The sequence below is a fragment of the Mustela putorius genome, unplaced genomic scaffold (genome assembly GCF_011764305.1).
Source record: "Mustela putorius furo isolate JIRA1106 unplaced genomic scaffold, ASM1176430v1.1 tig00000592_pilon_pilon_pilon, whole genome shotgun sequence".
Taxonomy (NCBI): domain Eukaryota; kingdom Metazoa; phylum Chordata; class Mammalia; order Carnivora; family Mustelidae; genus Mustela; species Mustela putorius.
The window spans coordinates 5,940,924-5,966,064 of NW_025421426.1; the positions used below are offsets into that span (position 1 = coordinate 5,940,924).

At 44.9% G+C, this 25,141-nt stretch overlaps 1 protein-coding gene across 1 annotated transcript in view; it reads left to right on the forward strand.

The window, feature by feature from the left end:
• Positions 1-25,141, forward strand: part of B4GALT5 (beta-1,4-galactosyltransferase 5) — a 76,881-nt gene that overhangs the window by 46,508 nt on the left and 5,232 nt on the right. The window contains exons 2-7 of the mRNA XM_045082099.1: positions 10,820-10,954; positions 19,802-19,915; positions 20,817-20,941; positions 21,934-22,050; positions 22,913-23,100; positions 23,803-23,925. Of these exons, the coding sequence (XP_044938034.1) occupies positions 10,820-10,954; positions 19,802-19,915; positions 20,817-20,941; positions 21,934-22,050; positions 22,913-23,100; positions 23,803-23,925 (802 nt within the window). The remainder of the gene's footprint in view (positions 1-10,819; positions 10,955-19,801; positions 19,916-20,816; positions 20,942-21,933; positions 22,051-22,912; positions 23,101-23,802; positions 23,926-25,141) is intronic.

The window sequence follows — 25,141 nt, forward strand, 5'->3', positions numbered from 1 at the left end:
TTTCTGGCTGAATCTTTGTGGTGTGGTTGCAGAAAAGCCAGTACTTGGTCACCTCCACCAAACGACCACAACAGCATGCTGTTGAGCCGTAGTTCATTAATTTAATAAATAGCTAAGTGTCTACTATTAATCAGACATTATAGATGGAAAAAAATAAAGAAAACAGTCCGTATTCTTACAACCTGCTGGAAGAGCCGTGCTCAGATGTGTGGGGTCGTGGATAAGACTTTGTGTCAGTGGGAAAAGAGCCAAAGTCATTCTAATCCTGGGGGGTGGGGTGATACCAGGAAAAGCTATGAAAGGGACCAGGACAGTTTCGTATGAACCAGGTTTCGGCAGAGCGCACTCACACGGAGGCGTGGTGGCCTGACAATGGGGAGGTGAGGCCCAAGGGCTGGGCTGAGCCTTTGTTTGGAGCCCGCAGCAACATTGTTTTCAGGGCCCTCCCAGAGACTTCACTCCCTAGGGCAGGGGCTGTAGGCATTGTGTGGGCAGCACCAGGAAGGTAATCTCTAGTTTTTAATGACCCAGGGTTCCATGCAGGTTGCACAGTACAGAATTGGGGTATCCGTGTTGGCTGAGCCCCTCTTGTGGGTATGTACTTGAGGAGGTTGGGAATCATGCTGTTAAGAATTTGGGGGGGAACAGCGAAAGCTGAAGTGACTGCCTTAGGCTGCTTGGCTAGTTAATACTTGTTCAGGAAGAATTTTCATTTTGAATCTCATGTACAGTTTAATAATTTAACAGATAATAGACTAACAGGTCGGTGGAAATGTTTACAGAGGATTTCATAGTTGTTAATTTTTACCACTTGGGTTTTTGGTTTTTGTTTTGTTTTTTTTTAATAGCTGGGAATAATAACTAGGGAGGGTGGAAAAAAGAACCTGTGATTGACTTGGCAGTTTTTCTGCTTCAGATGGGAAGAACCAGGAAAGAAAAAGACATGGCAAGTGAAATTTTTCCCCCAAAATAGTTTTGGGGGTTCCTTAATCTCTTAATGTTTCCTTGCCAACACCCAGTTTTCTTTAAATACTTTTTGTGTGAAAATTGCCACACAGTTGCTCCTGAACATTAAAATAGATGTGCCAAAGGCTGTAAATTTGTTGTCAAAAAATTCCTTGCATCTTTTTTTTTTTTTTTTTTTAAGACAGCATGCACAAGTGTGGAGAGGAGGGGGAGCAGAGGGAGAGAGAGAGAATCTTAATTAAGCAGGCTCCACACCCAGTGTAGAGGCCCACACCAGGCTCCCATCTCACAATCCTGAGATCATGACCTGAGCCGAAATCAGGAGTTGGAGGCTTATGACCTGGTGCCCCGAAAAAATTCCTCGCATCTTAAAAACAAAAACAGGTTTATTTTCTTTCTTAAGTATGTGTCACTGGGCACCCAGAACCTTAGATCTTAATATCTCTCAGTGTGTAGTATAAGCCTCAAACATTTAAGTAGATCTGAAATGCAGAAATTCAGGATTCACATTAGAGCTTCAAACTTACTACATTTTTATAAAACTTAAAGTTTTGGGGACTCACCATACTATATATCATGAGCACCAGCATGGACTACTGAAATATGATATTGGAAGCCAGTCGGGGGTATGATATTGACAGTGAAGATCCCGATAAAAGGAATCTATAAGCAAAGTGTGGGAACATGAGCTGTGTGTTTAAGGGATTTGTAGGCATTTGAGAATCTGAGATGATGGAACATAGTATTCATTAAAAACTTGGACTCTGTAAATTAAAATTTTTTACTAAATACATACATACATACATACTTGGACTCTGGAGACAAATCTTGGCTACACACAGTCAAGTTACTTTTCCAGTCCTGAGGCCCCTCATCTATAAAAGGAGGGTGGTAACCTACCCTGATTTAATGTAAAGAGGGAATGAGGTGACATGGGTATTTGGGAAAGTGCTGGCACACGGGGGCTCAGGAAATGTATTCCTTCTCCCAGGAATCCTCTTTATAAGCAGAATACTAGTGAATGCATTCTTTATACAATACCTCTGTACAGGGCAGTGAACATCGATGATCTCTTTTTTCGGTGGTGAGATCAGTTATTTTTTCTGGTTCTTATTTTTCTCAGAAAATATTGGTCAAAAAAGGTAGTGAACGGGGCACCTGGGTGGCTCAGTGGGTTAGGCCTCTCTGCCTTCGGCTCAGGTCATTATCCCAGAGTCCTGGGATCGAGCCCCGCATCAGGCTCTCTGCTCAGTGGGGAGCCTGCTTCCTCCTCTCTCTCTGCCTGCCTCTCTGCCTACTTGTGATCTCTTGTCTGTCAAATAAATAAATAAATAAATAAATAAATAAATAAATCTTTTTAAGGGGGGGGGGAGTGAATGTTTTGCAGTACTCTCCCACGGCAAAATTCAAGTCCAAAACTCCGATGACACATCTCTGTTCTTTGTTTCCCCTACATTTGCATCTTATCTTGTGTCTCTTAATGTGTGGGGGAAGGGGGGAGAAAGTGAGCAGCCTTCCCTTTTCCTCTAGGCCTGCCTTTTCTGCTTCTGTTCTCTTTACATTCTCTCTCTTTCCTGGTTCTTTGAGAGCGTGGACATCCGAATGGAGTATAGCCCTGGATCATAAGATTTGTTGCAGGCATGTTTTCCTGCGTTGTATTTGACATGTTATAAATCACACATTGCATGGTCTGTAGGGGTGGACAGAACAGAGATGTCTGGTGTGAGTGAACCCAGCAAAAGAACACGGAGTCTGGCAGCCCACTCGCATGCGAAGCAGCCCCTTGCCCACTCCAGAAGCCTGCCCCTCGCCACAGCCCTCCCCCCCTGTAGTTAGTATGCGTAGTCCCCAGGTTTCTATTTTTCACTCCATCTGCTGGCTCCAAGATTTGGCAGACAGAATGTTCCTCCTGCTGCTTCACGTCGAGTGAAAATATGGCCTTTGGTAAGACTTGGACACCCAACTTTTAATAACCAAGTGGGATTCTGCACACACAGGCTCAGTCAGCTCATCCAAACTTTCTTCCTTGGATAAAGGAACTTAGGTCTAGATACCAAAAATATCAGTCCCTTATCTGGAGCCTATCTGAGTAGTGGTGAATTCACTTGTTTTGATGAATACCTGCTAGTTGGCCCACTGGAAATCTGATCCTGGACTATTTCTTCAATGTCAAGTCCCTAAATATAGCACATAAAGCCCTTTGTGATCTCACCGCCTCTGTCTTTCTAGCCTCCCTTCTCGTTTTTGCAGTATATACCCTTCAGTCCAGCCCTGCTGAACTGCTTTTTGATTTTCAAACATGTTATTTCTCCCTTGATGCCCGTTCGTCCTCCTGGGTGCTCTTCTCCAGCCTATGCTGCACTCTTCTTTCCAGACCCGACCCTAGACTCAACCTCTTCTTTTTTTTCTTTAAAGATTTTATTTATTTATTTGACAGAGAGAGCACGCACAAGCAGGGGTAGCGACAGGCAGAGGGAGAGGGAGAAGCCTCCTTGCTGAGCAGGGAGCCCAATGTAGGGCTCGATCCCAGGACCCTGGGATCATGACCTGAGCCAAAAGCAGACGCTTAACTGACTGAGCCACCCAGGTGCCCCTAGACTCCACCTCCTTGAGAGTATTTTCCCGACCCCGCCTCACAGTATGATTAAGAGCCACTCTCCTGTCCTTTGGACACATGACCAGTTACAGTTTCCTTGTCTGGGTGATGTAGTACAGATAATCACAAGGACTGCTCTATCTTATTTATAGTTAACTTTTTATCCACAGAGCAGAGGGCAGTTTTTGGCACATAATAGGTGTATAAGAAGTGTCTTACCTGGTTTGCCTTTTGTATGTTTCTTTTTATAAAAAATGTATGAGTATATAAATTTCACCTCATTGCTGAAATAGCACACGTGCGTGTGTGTGCATGCAGTTAAGGCTTTTTGCTTTTTTTTTTTTCATTTAACAAGATATCCTGGAATTCAGTTTACAGGTTTTCTTTACTCTTTGGGGGGGCATAAATTTTATGGAAATATACTTACTATTCACAAATAAGTGAAGAGCTTGATGAGTTTTTACAAAATGAACACACCTTTGTATGCCCAAGAAATAATAAAATTCCCAGAAGCCCCCTTCAACCCCACCACCCATCCCAAGGATATGTATTCTCCTGACTTCGTAGGCTATACCCTGGTTGTGCCTGTTTTCAGCTTGATTTACACGGAGTGACACCATGTGCTCCTTGGTGTCTTTGTTCCACATGATGTGTGAGAGATCGGTCGGTAGGGTTGCATATAGTTACGGTTGTTCATTCTGGTCGCTGTATAGTATTCCAAGATCCAGATAAGCTACAAATTTTTAATTTGTTCTACTGTAGAAGGACTTATGGGTTCTTTCCAGTTTGGGGCTATTTTTAATGGTTCCTCTCTTTTCTTTATGGCCTTGTAGTACTTTCTCCATCCATGTGAGTGTACGAGAATTTATAGTACTGCCGCCATCCAGGTGAATGTACAAGAATTTATTCAACCAGTCTTGTTTGGATAGACATTCAGGTTTTTCCTCAGTGTTTTTCTGTTACAGGTAATGTTGTATAAGGTTTCATTTTTTTTTTTAATGATGATGCATTTATTTAAGAGAGAGAGTATGCATGAGAGTGGGGAAGGAGACAGAGGGAGAGGGAGAATCTTCAACCAAATTCTTCAACCAGAATCTTCCCCGCTGAGTGGGGAGCCCAGTGTGGGGCTCGACCTCATGACCCATGAGATCATGATCTGAGCTGAAAGCAAGAGTTGGATGATTAACTGACTGTGCCACCCAGGTGCCCCTTTTGTATAAGGTTTTGAATAAACTTGCACATTATATTAAGAACGTGGGGGGGCAAAAACAAAAACTAGACAACTTTGGGAGGAGGGGAAAGAACATTTTTTGGGGGGAAAACCTAATCTATTTGGCAGTTTGGCTCAATTGATAAAAAGTAATTGCTGAACTTTTCTTAGGAACAGGTTAGATCATGGAACAACATTTGGGGTTTCTCTTAAAGGAGAGGTAGAGAAGGGCTTCGAGTCCCATATCTCTGCCTCCTTGGGCGCAAGTTCAGAAGACTCCATTGTTTAGTGTCCTGACTGGCTTATTCACATATTGGTTGTGCATCTTCTGGGTTCCAGACACACTGTTCTCTCCACCTGGGGTATAGCTCCTTTACCTCATGGAGCTCACATTCCAGTGAGGGAGGTGTGCAGTAGACAAGACAAATAAGAAAATATGTAGTAGATCAAATGGGAACATAAAGCGGGGAAGGCAGATTGGGCTGTGTGGGTACGTAAATGTGTGCGTGTTGGGGTGTTTGCTTTTTGGGGATAAGACACAGATCTTTAAGGGTAGTCAGGAAACGAATGGCTTTCTTTTCCTCCTTGTAGATTACCAAGCCAGATGTAACAAACACGGAGAATTATACATGTTTAGGATAACAAATTACGAGCTCTTTAAGTATACAGGATCTTGTAATGTTGTCTTTTCCTTGGATTATTTTGCTTCTCATCTGGAATGTCAGACTCATTATCTTGTAAGGAATTTTTATGCGTCAGAGTCATTTATTAATGTGTGTGTTCAAGTGAAAATCATTTACCTGATTCATATGGATATGGAGGCTGACCAGAATTCTAATGGAGAGGAGAGAGTATGTCTTCCCATTAGGAGACCCAGTGCTTTGCTCCCCGAAACGCTCCAGTTAAAGCCATGGCCCAAGGCTACTTCCATTGGCACCTGGATGGAAATTTCCAATTATGCAAACCTGAATAGGGCTTACTTTTTCTCCATTGCATTCGGGTCATAAGAGATCCTTCAACCTAGGTACTGGGCCTCGATAATAATAATGGTTTCTCGTGAAAACGTAAAAAAGTTACTAGTAAGCCTGAATTTGTAGTAAATGTTATTTTAGCATTTATCACCCTGCATGATAATTTCTTGTATGTGTCTGTACCTTACCCTGTGCTGTCCTACTCATCCTTGGTCCCCTGTGGCCTAGTACTGCCTGTAAAAAGTACCCAGGAAAGCAGTTGCTCCATAGATAACTTGTTGACACGATGGAGGATATAACTGCTGTGTGCCAGTTTAAATTGGGTTTTTTAGCTGTGATTCAGTCACCATTGATCAAGACCATATTATTGGAAACTACTGTTTTCCCAAAAGCTCATCAAAATCTTAGGGAACACCTGATTTCACCCTCTTGGGTTTTTGACTTTGCTACCATGTGACCTTGGATAGATGACTTCTGGAGGACTTGACTTCCTTATCTAAAATTTAAAAATCGTGATGATATCTACTTCACAAAGATGTGAATTTTATTTTATTTTATTTAAGATTTTATTTATTTGACAGAGACAGAGATCATAAGTAGCAGAGAGGCCTAGGGAAGCAGGCTCCCTACTGAGCAGAGAGCCGGATGTGGGTCTTGATCCCAGGACCCTGGGACCATGACCAGAGCTGAAGGCAGATGCTTAACGGACTGAGCCACCCAGGCACCCCCCCAAGATGTAAATTTAAATAATTTAGGTTGAAAGCAATGTGTGTGCCTGTGTACTTCCTAGCTCAGGACAGAGCCATACACATAAATTTAGTAACAGGACTTTAATAGGGACATTTGTAAGGTCCTCTAGTTGGATTTGTATAACCGTGAGCACAGAAGAGGAAAGGGGCAGCGGTAGCCCGTATCTAGAAAGATTGAGGATTTTTGACTCCAGCAAGCTTCTGAATCAGTAATGTGGTGTGACTGCTGTTATCAGTGACCGTCCACAGTTATCAGTTGATTACAGTAATGGGAAATTCTAAATTCTGTTAATAAAACGAAATTTCCCAAAGTTCTGCGGAGAATCACTTATGTTGCTAGTTTTGCGGAGGAAATGGGGCTAATTGGGGAAGTGGCCAGTTTTAAATCATTGAACATCTCTGTTGTAGAATTTCTTTGGCCTTGTGTTATCCTGCATTGTGAAACTCCAAGAGGGGCTCAATTGAGTAGACCACTTTGTAACAGATGGAATAGGGTTGCTGGTGGTCCTGCTTGTTTCTGGGCCCATCAGACTGCTCCTGGATGACTCCGTCAGCATGGCACCTCCCTTTGTCAAGTGTAGACTGCTGGGCCTCTATCCAGAGGCCAGCAGCCAGGATGCAGAGGGGCGCACAAAGGAAGTGGGGCTGCCTAGCCTTGCGGGGCAGGAAAGGTTAGGTGGGTTGAGGTGAGGGTGGAGGGAAATAGGAAACTTCTGACCTCGGCTATCCCAGGTGGGGGAAAAGGATTTGACTGTGGAATGAGAACCAGTGGGTAAAGTGATGGGGAAACGTTTTGGACCAAACCCAAAGTAGGATTTTCTTCGAAGATAACTGTGGCTTACATACTGACTCAGTCTTCCTGGAAGGCACAGTTTTAGGTTTGGTGTGGAAGCATTAAATGGTGATGACAAGTGTTCCTCAAAATCCCATCCAGTCCTGAGACTGTGAATTTATGATTATTTTCTTTTTTTTGGCAGAATTTATTTCCTCGGCCTTTTATTTTTTTCAGTGTTGTGCTAATTCCTGTAGATAATCAGAAAAAGCATTAATAGGTGGTTTGTGTACATTTGTTAGTTGAATGGCAAGACCAACATGTGAGTCCGTTGCTAGCCAGCTTAGGACAAAATAGAAACAAGGGGCCCAGTTTTGATCATTTGTTAACAGTAGCACAGAAATTCCAGAAGAAGACTGAAGAAGTATGTAATGTGGTTTGCATGGCAGACAGGAGAGCAGAAGCCCCCGGATGGAAGGCTTTTGAACAGGAGCAGTGTGGATAAATCTGTTAATTACAGAAAATCCATCTGGCAGCTTTGTGGAGGGAATAAAGGTTGGAGAGGCTGGCTCCTTAGTAATCGTGTAAGCCATGTGGGTTCCTGAAATCTTTGAGGGAGAGGCTGTGGCTAGAGCATGGATGAGCAGGGTCTTAAAGCTCAGTCCTTTGAGTAGAGACACACCTGGAGCCTAGACATGGACTGTAAATTGAATAGTATTACTTGCCTCTTAGGATAATTATGAGAATTAAATGAGATAAAGAATTATGTAATTAAGGGCTCAGCAAATGTTACTCATGGTTTCTTACGTAGCTGAAGTTCTCTAGAGCCATGGTTCTGGAAATATCCTCAGACCCCCCACTTTGGTATCACTTGTGAGCTTGCTACAAGTGCAAGTTCATGGGCCCCACGTGGGATTCCAGATCCAAGAAAGGGAGAGAGGCCTCTGGGTGGCTCAGTTGGTTGAGCATCTGGCTCTTGGGATCCTGGGATTGTGTCCTCCCATTGCTGTCTATGCTCAGTGGGGCATCTGCTTTTCTCCCTCTCTGTCTGCCACTCCCCTCTGCTCTCTCAAAAATAAACCAGCAAATCTTTTTTAAAAGGAGGGGAGAATTTAAAAGAGGGGCCAACAACAGTGTCCTTTGCAGTACAGAAGATAAAAGTACCCCAGAAGACTGAAATTTAGGGGAAGGGAAGTAGTATGTTTCTGCAGTGCCCAGCTAACAGCCTTACATGCAATGTTTAGTAAATACCTGTATTCATATTATTTTTTTAAAGACTTTATTTATTTATTTGAAGGAAAGAGTACGTAAGCAGAGAGAGAAGCAGGCACCCCTGCTGATCAGGGAACCCGATGTGGTGACTTGATCCCAGGACTCTGGGATCATGATGTGAGCTGAAGGCAGCCGCTTAGCTGACTGAGCCACCCAGGTGCCCCACTGTTTTCATATTATTGAAGACAGCTTGCTTAGTATTATGTTGGGGATGGAAGGAAGGTTTCAGGGCAGTTATATATAATATGTATAATGTACATACTCTATATCCCAAATGATTAAAAAAAAAACTTTGAAACCACATTAGAAATTTGATATTGTATGGAGTTTAAATCTTCTGTTTAGGGATATTTCTAGAATCCTGTCTCCTGTGACCTGTGCTGTCTGCTGTAGATTAAAACTGAGATGTGACTCTTGCTTTCAGAGGCTTCGCAGAATTACACTTTTTTAAGGATTTGAAGCTGGTCCTTTCCGATAGCTTCTCCAGCTGTAGAGAATAAATATTCTATCTGATCTCTCCTCTGCCCTGTCAAAAGTGAATGTGTGGTTGTCTTCCCATTGGTGCAAGGCCGACTTTGAAACCACCCCATTTCTGAAAGCATTACACTGACTTTTTAAAATTATTTTATGGCTCAGGATATACCTTAGAGATCATTTAAATCCTTTGCAAGATTTTATGTCCCTATTTAACGTGGGCCACCTTGGGTTTTCATGGACAATTGTGCCAGTTGGTCTGTCCCCATCCCCACCCCTGTCTCCAGTCCAAGCACCAAACAGAGGAGCTTGAAATAAAGTAAATTGACGTCTGCACTTCATTCACTTAGTCGTTATTTACTGCCCATTGTGTGCAGGACACTGTGGATAATAATGAAGTGGTGTCCATAAAACTTGCCTAATGGAAGAGCCAGGACAGCCCGAGGCCTCGTGGATGAGTCTGGTGGAATGGCCCAGGCGCTTGGTACCATCCCTGCCTGGGGCCTGGTTGGAGGGCAGTTACGTGCTCAGATGATCTCTCCAGCACACACTGGAGTTTGGAGTTATAAATGTGCCACCCCTGTAAGACACCCCCCTTGTACTGTGGTCAAGAGAAAAGTGGGTAGGTTAGAATGGCTGGTTAAGAAGTTGTGTTTTGAGGGGCGCCTGGGTGGTTCGGTCATTAAGCATCTGCCTCCGGCTCAGGTCATGATCGCAGCATCCTGGGATCCAGCCGGCATCAGGCTCCCTGCTGGCTAGGAAGCCTGCTTCTCCCTCTCCCTCTCCCCTTGCTTGTGTTCCTGTTCTCGTGTGCTCTCTCTCTTCTCTGTCAAGTAAATAAAATCTTCAAAAACAGATTGTGTTTTGAAACCTTGTATTTCTTGAAAATGGATGACATGGTGTTTGAGATTGCAAGGGAGCAAACAGGAACCATACTCGCTCGTCTTTGTGACTCCCTAGTTTCACATCTCTGAGACACTTCAAAAAAGCACGAGTGGAGATCATTCCCCAGGAATGACAATGGGATAGTTAATCTGAGTAATTGTTAAGAATAACTTTCTTGTTTTGTTTTGCTTTTATTGAGGTATAATTGACAGATGGGTCACAGGTGTGCAAAGCGATAGTTCAGTATTTGTACATAGTACAAAGGGAATATGTTTCACTTGACCCTTGGATCAAGTTGCGGGTTCTTTGTCCATTGCTTTGGGCTTTCGGGGTGGGGCGGGTGGGTGGTCAGACTGAGGACAGTCTTTCATTATCTTCTTGTCTCTCCAGATCCCCCAAAGAAAAGTCGCTGGAGCCTTAGACCACCACTTTCAGAGATTGCCAGGACCATATCTGGACCTAAATGTTTCTAGTAGGCATAGTTTCTAGTAGGCATAGTGGTTTCCTTTCTCGGAGTATAGCTGTTGAGTGTTAAGAAGGTCAAGTTAAGGGAAATGAGATCTTTTTTAAATGTTTTAATCCAATCCATAAAGGTTTTGGGTCATCACAGTGCCAGAATACAGATTGGATATTTGAAGAATAAATTTGGTGGAATATACTTCTAAAATTTATGGGTGTGTATCCCTCCCCCACCCCTGAAACTGCTGAATATTGACAGAAATTCCCTTTAGTCCTACTGAGCTACCCAAGAAATGTTAGTGTCCTGGAAACGTAGACCCCAGTATGGAAAATAGAGTTAAGGCATTTGGGGAGTTTTAGAGCTGAAAGAAGTTTAAAAAAGAAAGAAACCCCAAGTATTTGTGTTTGTTTTATTTTAATGATTGTCTTTGAATTCACCTCTTTTCCCCCTTCTGTTCTCTGCAGTGAACACCTACCTCTTCATGATGCAAGCTCAAGGCATTCTGATCCGGGACAACATGAGAACAATTGGCGCTCAGGTCTATGAGCAGGTGGTTCGGAGTGCTTATGCCAAGAGGAACAGCAGCGTGAATGACTCAGGTATATTTTTAGTAAAGTGATGGTCTGATTAGAATGTCTTCTCCCGGGGCACCTGGGTGGCTCAATGGGTTAAAGCCTCTGCCTTCGGCTCAGGTCATGATCCCAGGGTACTGGGATTGAGCCCCGCATCCTGCTCTCTGCTCAGCAGGAAGCCTGCTTCCCTTCCTCTCTCTCTGCCTACTTGTGATCTCTCTCTGTCAAATAAATAAAATCTTCAAAAAAAAAAAAAAAAGAATGTCCTCCCCACAGAGGTGAATTTGGTTCGAATAATTATTTTTGATGGGGAAAAGTGCGTTGTAAAAGAAGGTTTGGCTGCGTCTTCCCTGATTACAGGAAAAAAAAAAAAAAAGAGACTCTTGCAAAATGAATCCTTGTTCATTTTGCTGACAGTATATTAAGGGTGACCGAAAGGACGCGTGTGTTAGGACGCAAGCAAAAGAGGAGGACCAAAAGCTGTTTCTGGAAATACTTTTGATTACAAAAAATGTTCCACACGACCAGAGGTCCTTCACTTAATGATTGTATGGTTTCACACTTTGGGGTTGGTGGGCGTGTTTTGTTCTGTTTAGTTGCATGTGGAGGTAGTGGTGGTCCACAGTGTATTCAAAGCAGATCTGGCCAGGGCGGCCGCACGGGAAGACTGGCTCCAGCTCTGTCTTCTTGTCGGACGCGACTCGAATTTGGTCAGTCCAGCGAGACTCTATCAAGGCCTTGAGACTCCACAAATTCCCATTTCAATTCTTAAATGGAGACTGCAACAGTCTCCACGAATCAAAAAAGCCAATTTCTGGAAGAAAAGCTTAATCGTTTACCTGGTTTACCTTTGTGGTCAGCCGTGGTTTTCATCTGTGGTTTAGTTCCGGCTACGTGACGGAGTTTCTCGGTGGTAATCTCAGCATCGTTCAGCTTTGCAGAAAGCTTTGCAGACTATTTAGCTAAAGATAGCAATGACAGACACAAGAGTGAACATTTCTGCCTTCTCAGTCTTTTACCTGTGGCTTTTATTATCTTATAAGCACTAATTATATAAAGAGGAAAAAAGAACACAGAGGTTAAATGGCTTGCCTAACATTATATTAAAAGAACTTGTTTCTGAATCATGATTTTGACTCTTAACTATTTTTATAGAGGCTAAACATGGTAAGTTCCTCACCTTTGAAAGCTGTCTTTTTTGTCTCTCTTTTTAACTCTTCCAAAAATTGAACATAGAAAGTATTTCCAGGCGGTTAAATGGGACGGTCGTGCAGCTTCTCCTGTCTGGCCAGGGATAATTTTTATTTAAACAATAGATTCTGAGATATTATTTTGCTAAGCATTGATGATTTGCCTTTTATGTCTTTAACTGAGAACTAGTGTGCTTTCCTGTGGCTCCTTACCAATTTCACTCAAACCTAGTACAGTATTATAAAATGAGTACAGTTTAAGAAATATTCTTTCCTTCAAATCAGCCCTCTTTTCTTCCATAGTAAGTTCTTCAGTTATCCAGAGCTCACTGTGGAATGTGAAATTGCTTTGCAAACATTGCAGATGAGAATTCTGTGGTGCTTGGGGTCTCAGGAGAAAGCATTGCCTCTCAGAGGGAAACGAAATCCTTAAAAGAATTGACCACATCCTCATTTATCTTCAGTCTGCCCTGCTGGCCAGCTTAGCAACAAAGGAGTATAGTTAGCAAACTGAAGCTTTAACACTTCCTTTCTTGTTGTTTGCAAAGAGCAAGTGATTGACTTCCCAGGGCTTTTCTGCCAGATTGTGGTTTCAGGGGACAGTTACCTGAGCTCTGACCCAGACCTGGAAGAGGAACCGGTAAAGCACCTCAGGCCATGGGAGAAGGCTGATCAAGCCATGGGAGAAGGCTGAGCGCACTTCTGTTTCCTAATTCATTGTGTGTGGCATTAGGTTTTGCAAATAATCCCCTCACACATTGTCTCCCTCAACTCCAGCAAGGCCCTGTGGGTAGGCAGGATTTTAGGTGACTTCCATTTCTTCTGTAGTACAAATAATCTTGGTTTTGGAGTGGCTGGGTCATATGACTTTCCCTGAACCCTGCCCCAAACCTGCTTGTTGTCGGGTGATGAAAGTTGGGAGTCCTAAAAAAATCCAAACATAGGGGCGCCTGGGTGGCTCAGTGGGTTAAGCCTCTGCCTTTGGCTCAGGTCATGATCTCAGGGTCCTGGGATCGAGCCCCGCATCAGGCTCTCTGCTCAGTGGGGAGTCTGCTTCCTGCTCTCTCTCTGTCCATCTCTCTGCCTACTTGTGATCTCTGTCAAATAAATAAATAAAAAATCTTAAAAAGAAAGTAGGGAGTCCTTTGACTGCTTCTCCAGAGCTCTTTCTCCTGATGAGTCAGGAAAAAGGAACATTGATGCCACTGGGTCATTTATCCTGTCCGAGTGTTCATGCCTCTCCAAGGTCACATGACTGCTAGGACTTCCATCTGGACCTTTAGCGAAGTAGTCTGCTCTCTCTCAGAAGTTAGAGGAGCACAAGCAGGGCACAGAGTCTCACTAGCTCCTCTAGGGTGGCTGTTCTTGAAAACTAAGCACCAACCAAGTTGTGTCTTGGAAGGCTTATCCAGGGACCTGGTATTATTTGACGTGGCATGTGTTTATTCTCAAATTATCATACACTGAAATAATTTTTCTCAGCCTCCCTCTGGTTGAAATAATCATTCATTTTGTGTTCATGGTGTCTGTTTCCCTTATAGATTGGAAGTCTTTGCTCTCAGGGGCTGTCTTACAGTGTGCTAGCCACTTGACTTGCATTGCCTCATGGACTTGTGAGGGACTCAGTAGGTTATATGCTGTGTCCCCACTTTAGGGATGAGAGGCTGGAAGCAGCCAGGAGTTACAGGACTTCATGTGGCTGCGGGGTTGGGCCTGCTGACTTCTGGGTCCGCGTAGTGCCTTCATAGCCTCTTCCATCCGTGTAGCCCCAGCACACGTACACTGCCTAGCACATAGGCCCTCAGGAAGTGGTTTTTGAGTGCATGAGTGAATAGATTTAACAAGAAAACATTTAAGTGTTGTAACCTAATTTCAACTTTATCATCCTAATTGGCTTCTGTTTTATTGGCACATCTAGGGAAGGGAGTGGGTATTAAAGAGGAAATACTACTTCATGGGAAGTGTATCGAGTGAAAACCACCATTTTTATTCATTTCAAAGCAGTTCTCTGCCTGGCACCGTCGGAGAGGGCACCCTGGACTTGAAGCTTCCAAGACAGTTGGGGGGACTGTCATTTCTGACCCAACCACTCTGGCCAGGAGCCACCAGGGGCTTGACAAGGGTAGCAGCAGGACTGAGGTGGTCCCTGACCTCTGCTGCCCAACCCTGGACACGGTGCTGGGGACTCACACCCACATTCAGTAGCCTTCGCGATGTTGAGGGTAGCTGAAAAGTTTCATGTGACATTTAGGTATAACGCTAGCTTTCTTTTCCCTTGAAAGCTAAAGTGGTGATCATCTAATAAGAACGCACTTTAAGGGATGAGGACTGTGAGCCAGGAAATACACTTGATGTGATAACCTGGAGAAGTTTCCTGCTGTCACTGAAAGCCATGAGTGTATGAGATCAGGAATCCTATAGAACTTCCTGTGAGCAGAGGGGGAGATATTCAAAAGAACATTGGAATCAGAAGAAAATTCCCACTTAGGGCTTTTTTTGTTTGTTTGTTTAAAGTTTATTTATGTTTTTTAGTAATCTCTACTCCTGCTCTGGGACTCAAACCCACCACCTTGAGATCAAGAGTCACACACTTTTCTGACCGAGACCGCCAGGCACCACGACCACCTCTGCCACTTAGTTTTATAGATAAGGCGAGCAGTTGGGTGACCTGTCCTTTCTCGTCCTTAAATAGGAGTTTGCAGGTGCCCTTCTACCTGTGACTTTCACCCGGAGGGAGATTTCTTACCTCTCTACCCACATGTGTACACACATGCACGCAAACCTTCCCACACCTCTGGCCCCAAGCCCCTTGTAGTCACATACTCAGAAAAATGTTCTCTTGCCCACATTTTTGGAAACAGGACTGTTGACAGAGGCGAATAAAGTGAATCAAGTCATTGCTGGGGTGCTTTGTAATCTGTTCAGTGAGCTAGATATTCTTCCCCTCTCTCTCCGTGGTTTTTAGGCATTTAGTTCATAGTCTTCCTTATGTCTACTCACCCAGCAGGTGCAGGGGTTATCCTTAGGCATGCTGACACATGAAAAATGCTGATTATTTCATTTTACAGATATTGGTTCTGATGGCATGATTCTAGTATATATAAATATCCACATTTTTCAAGCAGAGAGGCAAGTGTTCGGTCTTTTCTCAAATGGAAGGGGAAGTTGGTGGTTCTTCTGAAATCTATGGTCAGCATTTCCCAGTCCCCGCTCAACTGGATGTGTAAGATAAAGGAAAAGGCAGATTTTAGCCATCACTGTGTATTGGGGTAGCCCTGTCGACCCCAGTGCACATGGAAACCCTCCCCCGCCAACAAGGTGGGGCTTTAAAAAATACCAAGGTCTGTACCCCACCCCCCGAGGCTCTTATTTCATTATTCTGGGAAATAGCCTGGGCATTATTAGGATTTTTTAAAAGCCTCGTAGATGATCTAATGTGCAGGCGTGGCTGCCGAACCACCAGTGTGAAGCAGGGTTGAATCATTATGCCATCTGAATTTATAGGTAGGAAGGATGTCTGTTGTTTTTCCATTTTATAAATGTAGAAACAGTGCCTTCTTTGCCCTTCTCCCTCCCTTGCTGGGAGAACATGTCCTGATTTAAAATAGATTACAGTTAAATTAAAAAATAAAGCCATGGCCAGAGAGATTCAGCAGGCTTGCTCTATCCTCGAAGCCGCTCCCTCACACAGTAGGGAGGTGCAGAGGAAGAGGAAGGGGCTCCTGGCTGGCTCAGTGGGAGGAGCCTGTGACTCTTGATCTCCTGGTTGTGAGTTTGAGCCCCACGCTGGGTGTAGGATTAATTTAAAAATAAAATCTTAAAAAAAGAAGAAGAAGAAGAAGAAGAGGAAGGAGCTGTCATTCGGACGTCCCCATTTCTGGGCAAGCTGGCACCCCACAGTAACCAAGCAGCTTTATCAGGTCACAAGCAGTTAATTTCCTCTACGTCTTAACGGCTTTATCTGTGTCTTCACGCAAACCCCCAAAGGTAGGATCATTAAGGCTAGAAAGTGTCTTAGCCCTTCTGCACGCTAGTTTTTTGTTTTTGTTTTTACATCTTATTTCCTGTTTAGGTTGTAGTTCTTTTAAGACTTGGTTCTGTCACTGCCCAGAATTCTTATTCTCTGCTTCTGTGTTTTGTATTTTTAATTTGCTTATGAAAATGCTATTATAATGCCTCTGGGAATTTCTTCTCCTTCAGAGGCAAATATAATTACTGTGGTGCTGCTCGGCAGCAGCTGCTCCCTCTGCACGTGTGCATATCACAAAATACACCTTTTCTAGCACCCATGAAAACTTTTCTTAAAGAGAATCATTTATATATTTAAACACACACACACATACACGTAATTAAGAAGCAAAATCAGAATTATCCAGAGTAATGATTAGAACTGGAGGTTCTTGACATAGGTCTTTGAAGTGTCAGTATTTTCAGAAAGGATCGATTTAGGACACGTTTGCATGTACAGACTGGGGACTTTGGGGCTGATTTCTGTAATTTCTGTAAAAAACAAAAATGTAATCTTGCTCTTAGGGTTCATGCCGGCACTGTTCATGTCTGTATAATGCAGGCTTGGTGTTTTTGTCAGGAAAGCTACTACTGAAAATGACAGAAAGCATTGTGTTCCTCGCTTTCCCTCTTAAGAGACTTCGTTCTCTTGCAGCGGACTCTCAGAGTTGTGCCCCTGTGAAAGGATTCCCTGTATTTATTAGCCGTAGATTCTTGGAATCCCTCTTAGTGTTGCTTGAAAAATATCTGAGTTGAAGGTTGTAGAATTCTCCAGTGCAAAAAGCGAGTTTGAATAGGAAGTTTTAATTTTCATAGAATCTGCATGAATCCCAAAGGGGATTGGCGAGAGGGATTTTCATACTCTGAAAAAACTGTGCAGCACACTGGAGAGGTCACTAACCCAGACCTTAGTCGGGTCTCTGTTGTAGCTGTACCAGTTGTGTATGTGATGCCTTGGTGTCCTTACCTGAAAAAAAAAAAAAAAAAAAAAAGTTGGAGGGCCCCTTCATACAGACTCCCTAGGAAAAAGGCACCCACTTCACGCTCTCAAGGCTCCACTAATGACAGTAAAGAGGGGGTGTGCGTGTTCTCATGTGTGTGGCTCAGTGGCACAAACCCCAAAGAATGAAGAGAACAAGGAGTTGGAAGTCGGAAAGCAGACAGACCAGTGATACGGGGCCCAGCAGACCCAAGAAAACGGACTGCTTGATGTGGCCGCAGGGATAGCCGCTATCCCCTAGAACCCTCCAGAAGCTTGGGAAGTAGCAGTATTGGGTACTTCTGCAGATGAGAATGAAAGTGACAGCTACGATAAAAATTGGTTGAAAGGTGCTTAAAAAGCAGTCGGATACCCAGGTTCTTTCCCCATCCTGGCAGAGGACTAGAGACCTGATCACCCTCAGGGATGGTGAAACAGGGGCCCCTCAGCTTGGGGCTCCTGGCTGGGCCTGAGTGCTTCCAACCCCTCTCTTTTTCTGTCGCAGTGTGCTTGTATTGTAGCGAGGACTGCAACTTTCTGGCAGGAGGTTAAGACTAGAGTGCTCTGGGGACACCTGGCTGGCTCAGTCAGAGAGTGTGCGACTTGATCTAAGGGTTGTGAGTTCAAGCCCCACACTGGGGGTAGGGATTACTTTAAAAAAAAAAAAAAAAAAGCGTTCTCTGGGGAATCTGATTGGACCAAGAAGAAGGATCCTAAGATACTGGTACTGGAGGCTCCTGAACCAACTTCTGGCCAGAACACTCTGCAGTGGAAAAGCTCAGCCCAAGCCCTTGCAGTTACTGCCCCACTCTTAAATGTAAGCAGTGAAAGGAGCCTGTGCAGGGATCAGACCAAACAAGGAGCAGCAGATGGAGAGACACAGGCGATGCTGGGAGAAGAAGAATGCAAAACAGCTGTCACACCTTCTCAAGGCTGGGGGGAAAAGGATTGCAAACATGAAATAAAAGAGTATATTGTAAGAAATGAACACTCAGGAAATAAAAATGACTTTTTAAAATAAAAAAAAAATAGCAGAAAGGAAAATGAAAAGAAGGTCTGGGGGGCCTGGGTGGCTACGTTGGTTAAGTGCCTGCCTTCTGCTCAGGTCGTGATCCTGGGGTCCTGGGATGGAGCCCCGAGTTGGCTCCCTACTCAGTGAAGAGTCCACGTCCTCTTCTCCCTCTGCCTCTCCCTCTACTCGTGCGCACGTGCTCGCTCTCAAATAAAGAAAGTCTTTAAAAAAAAAAAAAAAAAGATTGAGGATGTAGGCTCCCCCCTGAGCAGAGAGCCCTATGCGGGGCTCGATCCTAGGACCCTGGGATCATGACCTGAGCTAACCCACTGAGCCACCCAGGCATCCCCCCAAAAAAGATTGAGAAAATGAGAAAATCAGAGGACCAGGAGGTCTGACATCTAACTCGTGTTTTCTGTTCTCCAGAAAGAGAATGCGGAATACAGAAGGGAGGGAATCATCATCACAGTGATAACCTCTAGTCCTGCCCCCAAATTCTAGAACAGGCGCATACAAGTTTCTAGACTGTAAAGGTCAAACGGTCAACACAGTGGGCAAGCATAGAACTCAGAGTAGAAATGTGACATTTCCTGAACCAGGACAAAGTTCTTCATTTCCAGAAAGAAATTCCCAGTCACCTTCACGAAGAGCCGGATTGGAATGGCTTCTGATTTAACAGGTGTAGGTGGATTCTAGAAGGCAGTGGGGAGCACTCGCACAATCCTCAGGGAGAATTTTTTCCAGCCAAGCATTCTGTAAACCCTGGCACCCTGTGAATCAAGTGAGAACAAAAACAGTCAGATGTGCAAGGTTGCAAACACTTCCATCCCCCCCTGCCTAGGAAGCTACTTGCAAGAAGTTTTCCAGTGAGAAAAGAGGAGAAATGGAAGCCAGGCAGAGTGAGGTCTCCCGCTGGTGAGAAGTGAAGGGAGTCTCTAGGACGCCAAGGAGGGGAGACCGACCGCAGGACGGCGTCTGCGCAGCGGGCACCGGGAGAGCCCGTGGGATTGGAAGGCGCAGGACCGTCTCTGGGAAGACCGTGGAGAGAATGTCTCATGCTGGTGGACCTCCTAAGAGGGGCCGTGGGTGGCAGAGGGCATGGCGTTAGTCACGATGCCATATAAAACTAAGCAAACAGAAACAAAACAGTCACTCTAGGGAAAAAGAACAACCAAATTATGCAGGAAAAGAAATCCTAACTTGGCACATTTCTCAGCTATGAATGAATAGTCATCTACGGAGTAAAGACTTCAGGGTAAATACTGAAGATGGGCCCCACAGTGGAAGTCTGTGGGTAAGGTGACGGAAGCATCTGGAACAGCTGTATGGGAAGTACGTACTAAAGTAATTGGCTGGAAGGAATGAAACTAGTTGCCGTAGAGAGTAGGACATGGGGGGAGGCAGGTGCGGGTTGTTTTTTGTTTGTTTTTAATTACGTTGTTGAGTTCTGCGGCTGGACAGTGAGTACATATAAAGCTGTAAGACCAATAAGAACAGAGACACTGGTTTATCATCTGGTCAACCTTTTTATTGATGGTTCAAATTTTTAGCTGCAGCAAAGAGCTGGTCCAGAATCCTGATTCTGCAGAAGATGATAGCTAAGAAAAATGCTTTGATAGGCCTCTGAGAATTGCAGAATTGATGACCTGTGCTGGTCTGAGCTGCCTTTTCTTTTCCCTGTCTAGATTATCCTCTTGACTTGAACCACAGTGAAACCTTCCTACAAACCACAACGTTTCTTCCTGAAGACTTCACCTACTTTGCAAACCATACCTGCCCCGAGAGGCTCCCTTCCATGAGTGAGTACAGTGCCCCCCACTTTTCAAACTGAAGTGTCTGGTTTGTTTTTGTTTTTTTTTATTAAAATGAAAGAGAGTGTTCTCAATCTCTTAGGATGCCTCCCCTATGTGGAGAATAGAACGCCTCCCTACCATTGGAAACAGGAATTAGAAAAGCTACTTGTGTCCTCACCCTTCTTCAGCCCTTCTGCAAGGTTGCCTGTGTTCTTAGTGTCATTTTCTACCATATTTCTCAGTCTTCCCTTTGCATGTACCCCCTCCTTGATGACTTGGGGCCTGTTAGGACGTCCTAGAGAAAGTACAGGCAACCAGCTTTATCTTTTAATATAAATCCCGTGCTGATTATACCTGATTTGGTAATACGGATGAACCTGACTTCTCCAAGCGTTGGTTCAGAATTCTGTGGTCTTGTCCTTTTGTTCTTGCCGTCTCCTGTATAATCTCAAGCAACGGCAGTAAGTCCTTCTATATTTTCGTGCCTTTGGGCTTTCACACAGGCCCCCTTCACTTAAGTTAGTGATAACGAGTGTTTGGGGTCTGGGCCGCATTACTTGGGATCATTGATGAGTGAACCGGGGCCCTGTGTCTGTGCTTGCCTCTGGAGCACGCAGAGAGGCTCCAAGTTCAGCCTCACTCTTTCCTCCTTCCTCTTTGAGTTCAGCTGCCATTCCACGGAGTCTTGATTTCTTGACTTGCCGCTTTACGCAGCACTAGTGATGAGCTGAGGTGCAGGGAGTTGCAGGCAGGGGAAGGGCCTCCCATCTCTGTGGAGAACACAGTCAGCTGGGAAAAAAGCACTGACCCTCCCTAGAGAGTGAAACCCTGGTCATACAGGGAAAACATGCTGTCACTTTCTGGCCTCTTAATTGTTTTTCTCCCCCCGCCCCCACTCTCTGTTTAGAGGGCCCAATAGACATAAACATGAGCGAAATCTCAATGGATGACATCCATGAAATCTTCTCTAAAGACCCAGCCATCAAGCTTGGAGGTCACTGGAAGCCTTCAGATTGCATGCCTCGATGGAAGGTAGGGTGTGGGGCCACGCCCGAGGTGCTGGGAGGCCCGCCCGGCCTTGCCGGCCTTCCAAGCCACCGTGGGATTCACAGACTCTGATAATTTGGAATTTGCACCCTATGACCTGTTGCAAAGTATCTGCACTTGATGGCAACACTTCAAAGGCATGGGTTTCCCTAAGAACACCGTAGCCCCAGAAACGTGCATCGTTCCTATGACTGTGCAGGACCCTTTTGTCTTTACAGGAATACTGGCTAAGTGAGGGGGAGGGTTGGTAGGTCTCTTGGGCCACATTGGTCAAAGTCATCTTCACAAATTTATTGCTTCGTGCCTTGTCCGGCATTGTTGGCTGTTAGTTTAGTGCAGCAAAGAACGGTGCTTCCCAGCCCAACATTGACAGTTGCTTAGTGGTTTTCTGCATGATATGGTGGTCAGGAGGCCTCAGTGTGGACTGACCTGGCCCCTGACACTGGCCTGCGTCCATCCATTCTTGTAACAAGTATTTGTTCAGGTGCAGCTTCTGTGCCCGTCATGCAGTAAGCAAGGCAGATCTGGACTAGACGGGCTTTTCCAGCCCATCCCTGGGATGTAAGGTCAACTTAATGATCAGCACTTTTTAAAAATGTATATATATAAAAGACAGATACATGTCAGAGTGTACTGCGTGTTGTCAGGGGAGTACTGTCTTGCGGAGTCCATTTCAGTTGTGTGCTCGTATCTGTGGGCACGTGTGTGCGGGTCATGGTGTAGAACGAGTGTGTGCCTCTGGGTTGTGGTTAGAGTGACTGATTCAGCCGGCCGGCTGTGTTACGCAGTGTGGTGCGTGCTTATGCCCAAGGGTCCGCCTGCTGGCATAGCTCTCCATGGAGTGGAGGTCGCAGATAAGGCAACCTTCTAGAATGCCCCGGGAGCTAGCTGGTCACTAATTCTGTGGCAGGGTCCTGCCGCAAAGCCGATGTTGCGTGCGTTAACGGGACGGCCTGTTGTGCGGTGACCCTCTCCAGGTGGCGATCCTCATCCCTTTCCGCAACCGCCACGAGCACCTCCCGGTCCTGCTCAGGCACCTGATCCCCATGCTTCAGCGGCAGCGCCTGCGGTTCGCCTTCTACGTGGTCGAGCAGGTGAGTGGCCCGTCCTGCTCTTTCTGAGACAGCAGTTCAGAGTGGTTTCAGCCAATCTGCCTTGGCAGACAGAGCCAGTGAAACTGAACTCTTAGGACTGAGCCCCGCAGAGGTGAGAGGGGAGCACAGAGCAGCTCTGGGCTTCTGGCTGGGGTGTTACTCGGCACCTGCAGACTTGAGGGAGTCCAGGATGGAACTTTGTTTACCCTCGAACAAAGGCCCCTTATAAGGTGGTTTAGCCAGAGGTGCTTGGGTGGTGTCTTGGGTCTCCAGACCCAGGAAATTCCCCTTAAGATAAGGAGCAGTGGGGAGAAATGGCCGTATTGTTCCTTCTTCCCTTTATGGGGCTGGATGCTCCTCCAAAGGCCTGAGAGGTCGAATGCCTGCTCTTACAACAGTCGTGGGAGAGAGGAGCCTGGGCCCGTTACCCTTCTTATTTCTAAGGAAATTGAGGCCAGATGTCAAGTGGCTTACAAGAGGCCGTGATGAACTGCGGGCCAGGCCTCGCTCTGGCCAGGTGATCTGTCCCAGTTGGGTTCATGAAGCTCTCCTTCAGGCTGCGCTGAAGCGGTGAAGACGGTGTTCCACGAGTCCTTTTAAAAAGACAGTTTTGGGGGCGCCTGGGTGGCTCAGTGGGTTGGGCCTCTGCCTTTGGCTCGGGTCGTGGTTTCGGGGTCCTGGGATCGAGCCCCGCATTGGGCTCTCTGCTTGGCGGGGAGCCTGCTTTCTCCTCTCTCTCTCTCTGCATGTCTATCTGCCTACTTGTGGTCTCTCTCTGTCAAATAAATAAATAAATTCTTAAAAAAAAAAAAAAAAAAAAAAAAAAAAAAGCTAAGTAAAAAGACAGTTTTGCTGCTTTTAGGTTGGCACCCAGCCCTTTAATCGAGCCATGCTGTTCAATGTTGGTTTTCAAGAGGCAATGAAGGATCTGGACTGGGACTGTCTTATTTTTCACGACGTGGATCATATACCAGAAAGCGATCGGAACTACTATGGATGCGGGCAGATGCCCAGGCACTTTGCAACGAAGTTGGACAAGTATATGTATCTGTGAGTATCATTTCCTCTGGAAGAGGTTGACTCTAAAGGTGCTGCGAGGCGCAAAGATGGCGAAATCCTGTTAGCTCTGCCCCAGCGCACGGCGGCTGGCGGGGGGACGAAGGAGATGGAACACAGCCCCGGCGCGGGGCACTGTCGGGCAGGTAAAAAGAATGGAGCCCTGCCCCGCGGGGCCGGAGGGATGGACCTTGAAAACGCCGCTGTGTGAAAGAAGCTAGTTACCAGAAGCCACATGTTGCATGATTGTGTCCCGTGACTTGTCTGGAATAGGCAAATCCATAGAAACAGAAGGAACAGCGGTTGCATCGGGTTGTGGGGAGGAGGGGGAATGAGGATAATGGGTATAGGGCTTCTTTTGAAGGTGATGAAAGGTATTAAAATGGATTGGTGTTCGTGGTTGCACAACTCCACAAATATCCTAAAAACATGGAATTGCATGCTTTTTAAATGGGTGAATCGTTTGGAATGTACAGTTCTGTCTCAGTAAAGCTGTTACAAAACAAATCAGTTAGAGTAAGATGCAGTTGGCCACAAAGGTTGATGTGTTTCAGCGCGAGGGAGCATGGCAGGTGGTTGAGGGCGGTAGGCGCTGTGTCATACCGGAAGCAGTTGTCCAGTGCCGTGGTGGCCCTCCCCAGGGGAAGAATCCGTCCTTTGATTCCCAGATGACTCAGGCTGTATGTCTCCTTCTAGGCTTCCTTACACCGAGTTCTTTGGTGGAGTGAGCGGCTTAACAGTGGAACAGTTTCGGAAGATCAATGGCTTTCCGAACGCTTTCTGGGGTTGGGGTGGAGAAGATGACGACCTGTGGAACAGGTACTCCCCTCTTCCGGTTTCCAGGGCCTTCTAGAAATGCTGCCTTGGGCTCCCCAGTCAGCACCACACAGATAGGATAGGGTGCAAGCCATGTAGGTAATGTGATGTGTTCTGGTAGTCATGTTTAAAAAGGTTAAAAAAAGAACTTTGAGATGAAATTCATTTTAACATATTAATAAAACATGCCAACAGTATATTTATCACATTATATAAAAAATAATATCCACCCAACATATAATCAATATGAAATATTAATGAGATATACTTCACATTTATTTTTTCTCTTACTATACCTTTGAAATCTGGTACATATTTTACAGTCAAAGCACATTTCAGTGAAACCTCCCCAAACCAGAGATCACGTATTAGTGACAGGAATATCCAAATTTATCTGTTCTGTTGGATAAGGCTTATGTTATACAAGTTTGTGAGAATGATGCTATATATTTGAGTAGTATAAACTAATCTCTTTACAGAATGAGTAAGTAAATAGTAACCTAAAAAGGAACAAGTAAGCAAAACAATCTCCATCTTGTATCTGTTGACTTTCTCGGTGGATTTTAAAAACGGAAGTTACTTGTTGCTTTAATTACAAAGTAATACTTGCTGGTAAAAATTCAGATAATAAAGGTGCATAAACCAAAGGGTATAATTCTTAATCCCTGTCGCTGTGCTGTCTCGTTCCCAGGAAGCAGCTATTTTAACAGTGCTTTTCTTTCTCTACTTCTTTGTATTCAAACACAAACAACCCAGACCCATCCCTTCTCCTCTTCCAACCCTGTTAACAGGGATAGAGCCACTTTGTTATCTTTAACAATTGCGCGACATTCCTTTATGGAGATGCATGATATTTTATTTTAATCCTTTCCTCTTAGTGAACATTGTTCATAGTTTCGAACGTCCTTGTTCACGTGTGCAAATATTTCTTCAGAATTAATTCCTAGCTGTGGAACTACAAAGTCAAGTAAATGCTCTTTTTACATTTGGATAGTTACCAGAGTTTCCCTCCAAAAGTGATCACAGAAAGATTCCAAGCAGCCGTGCGTCAGCATTCCCGCCGCCTTCTCACATCACCGCCCACGTTGGTTGTAGATAAGCTTTTATATTTTGCCACATTTCAGCCCTTGGCTGCTGTACTGGACAAAAGAGCTCCAGATAATTCTTTCTCAATCTGAGAGATACAAATGGCATCTCATCCTCTTAATTTGGGTTTCTT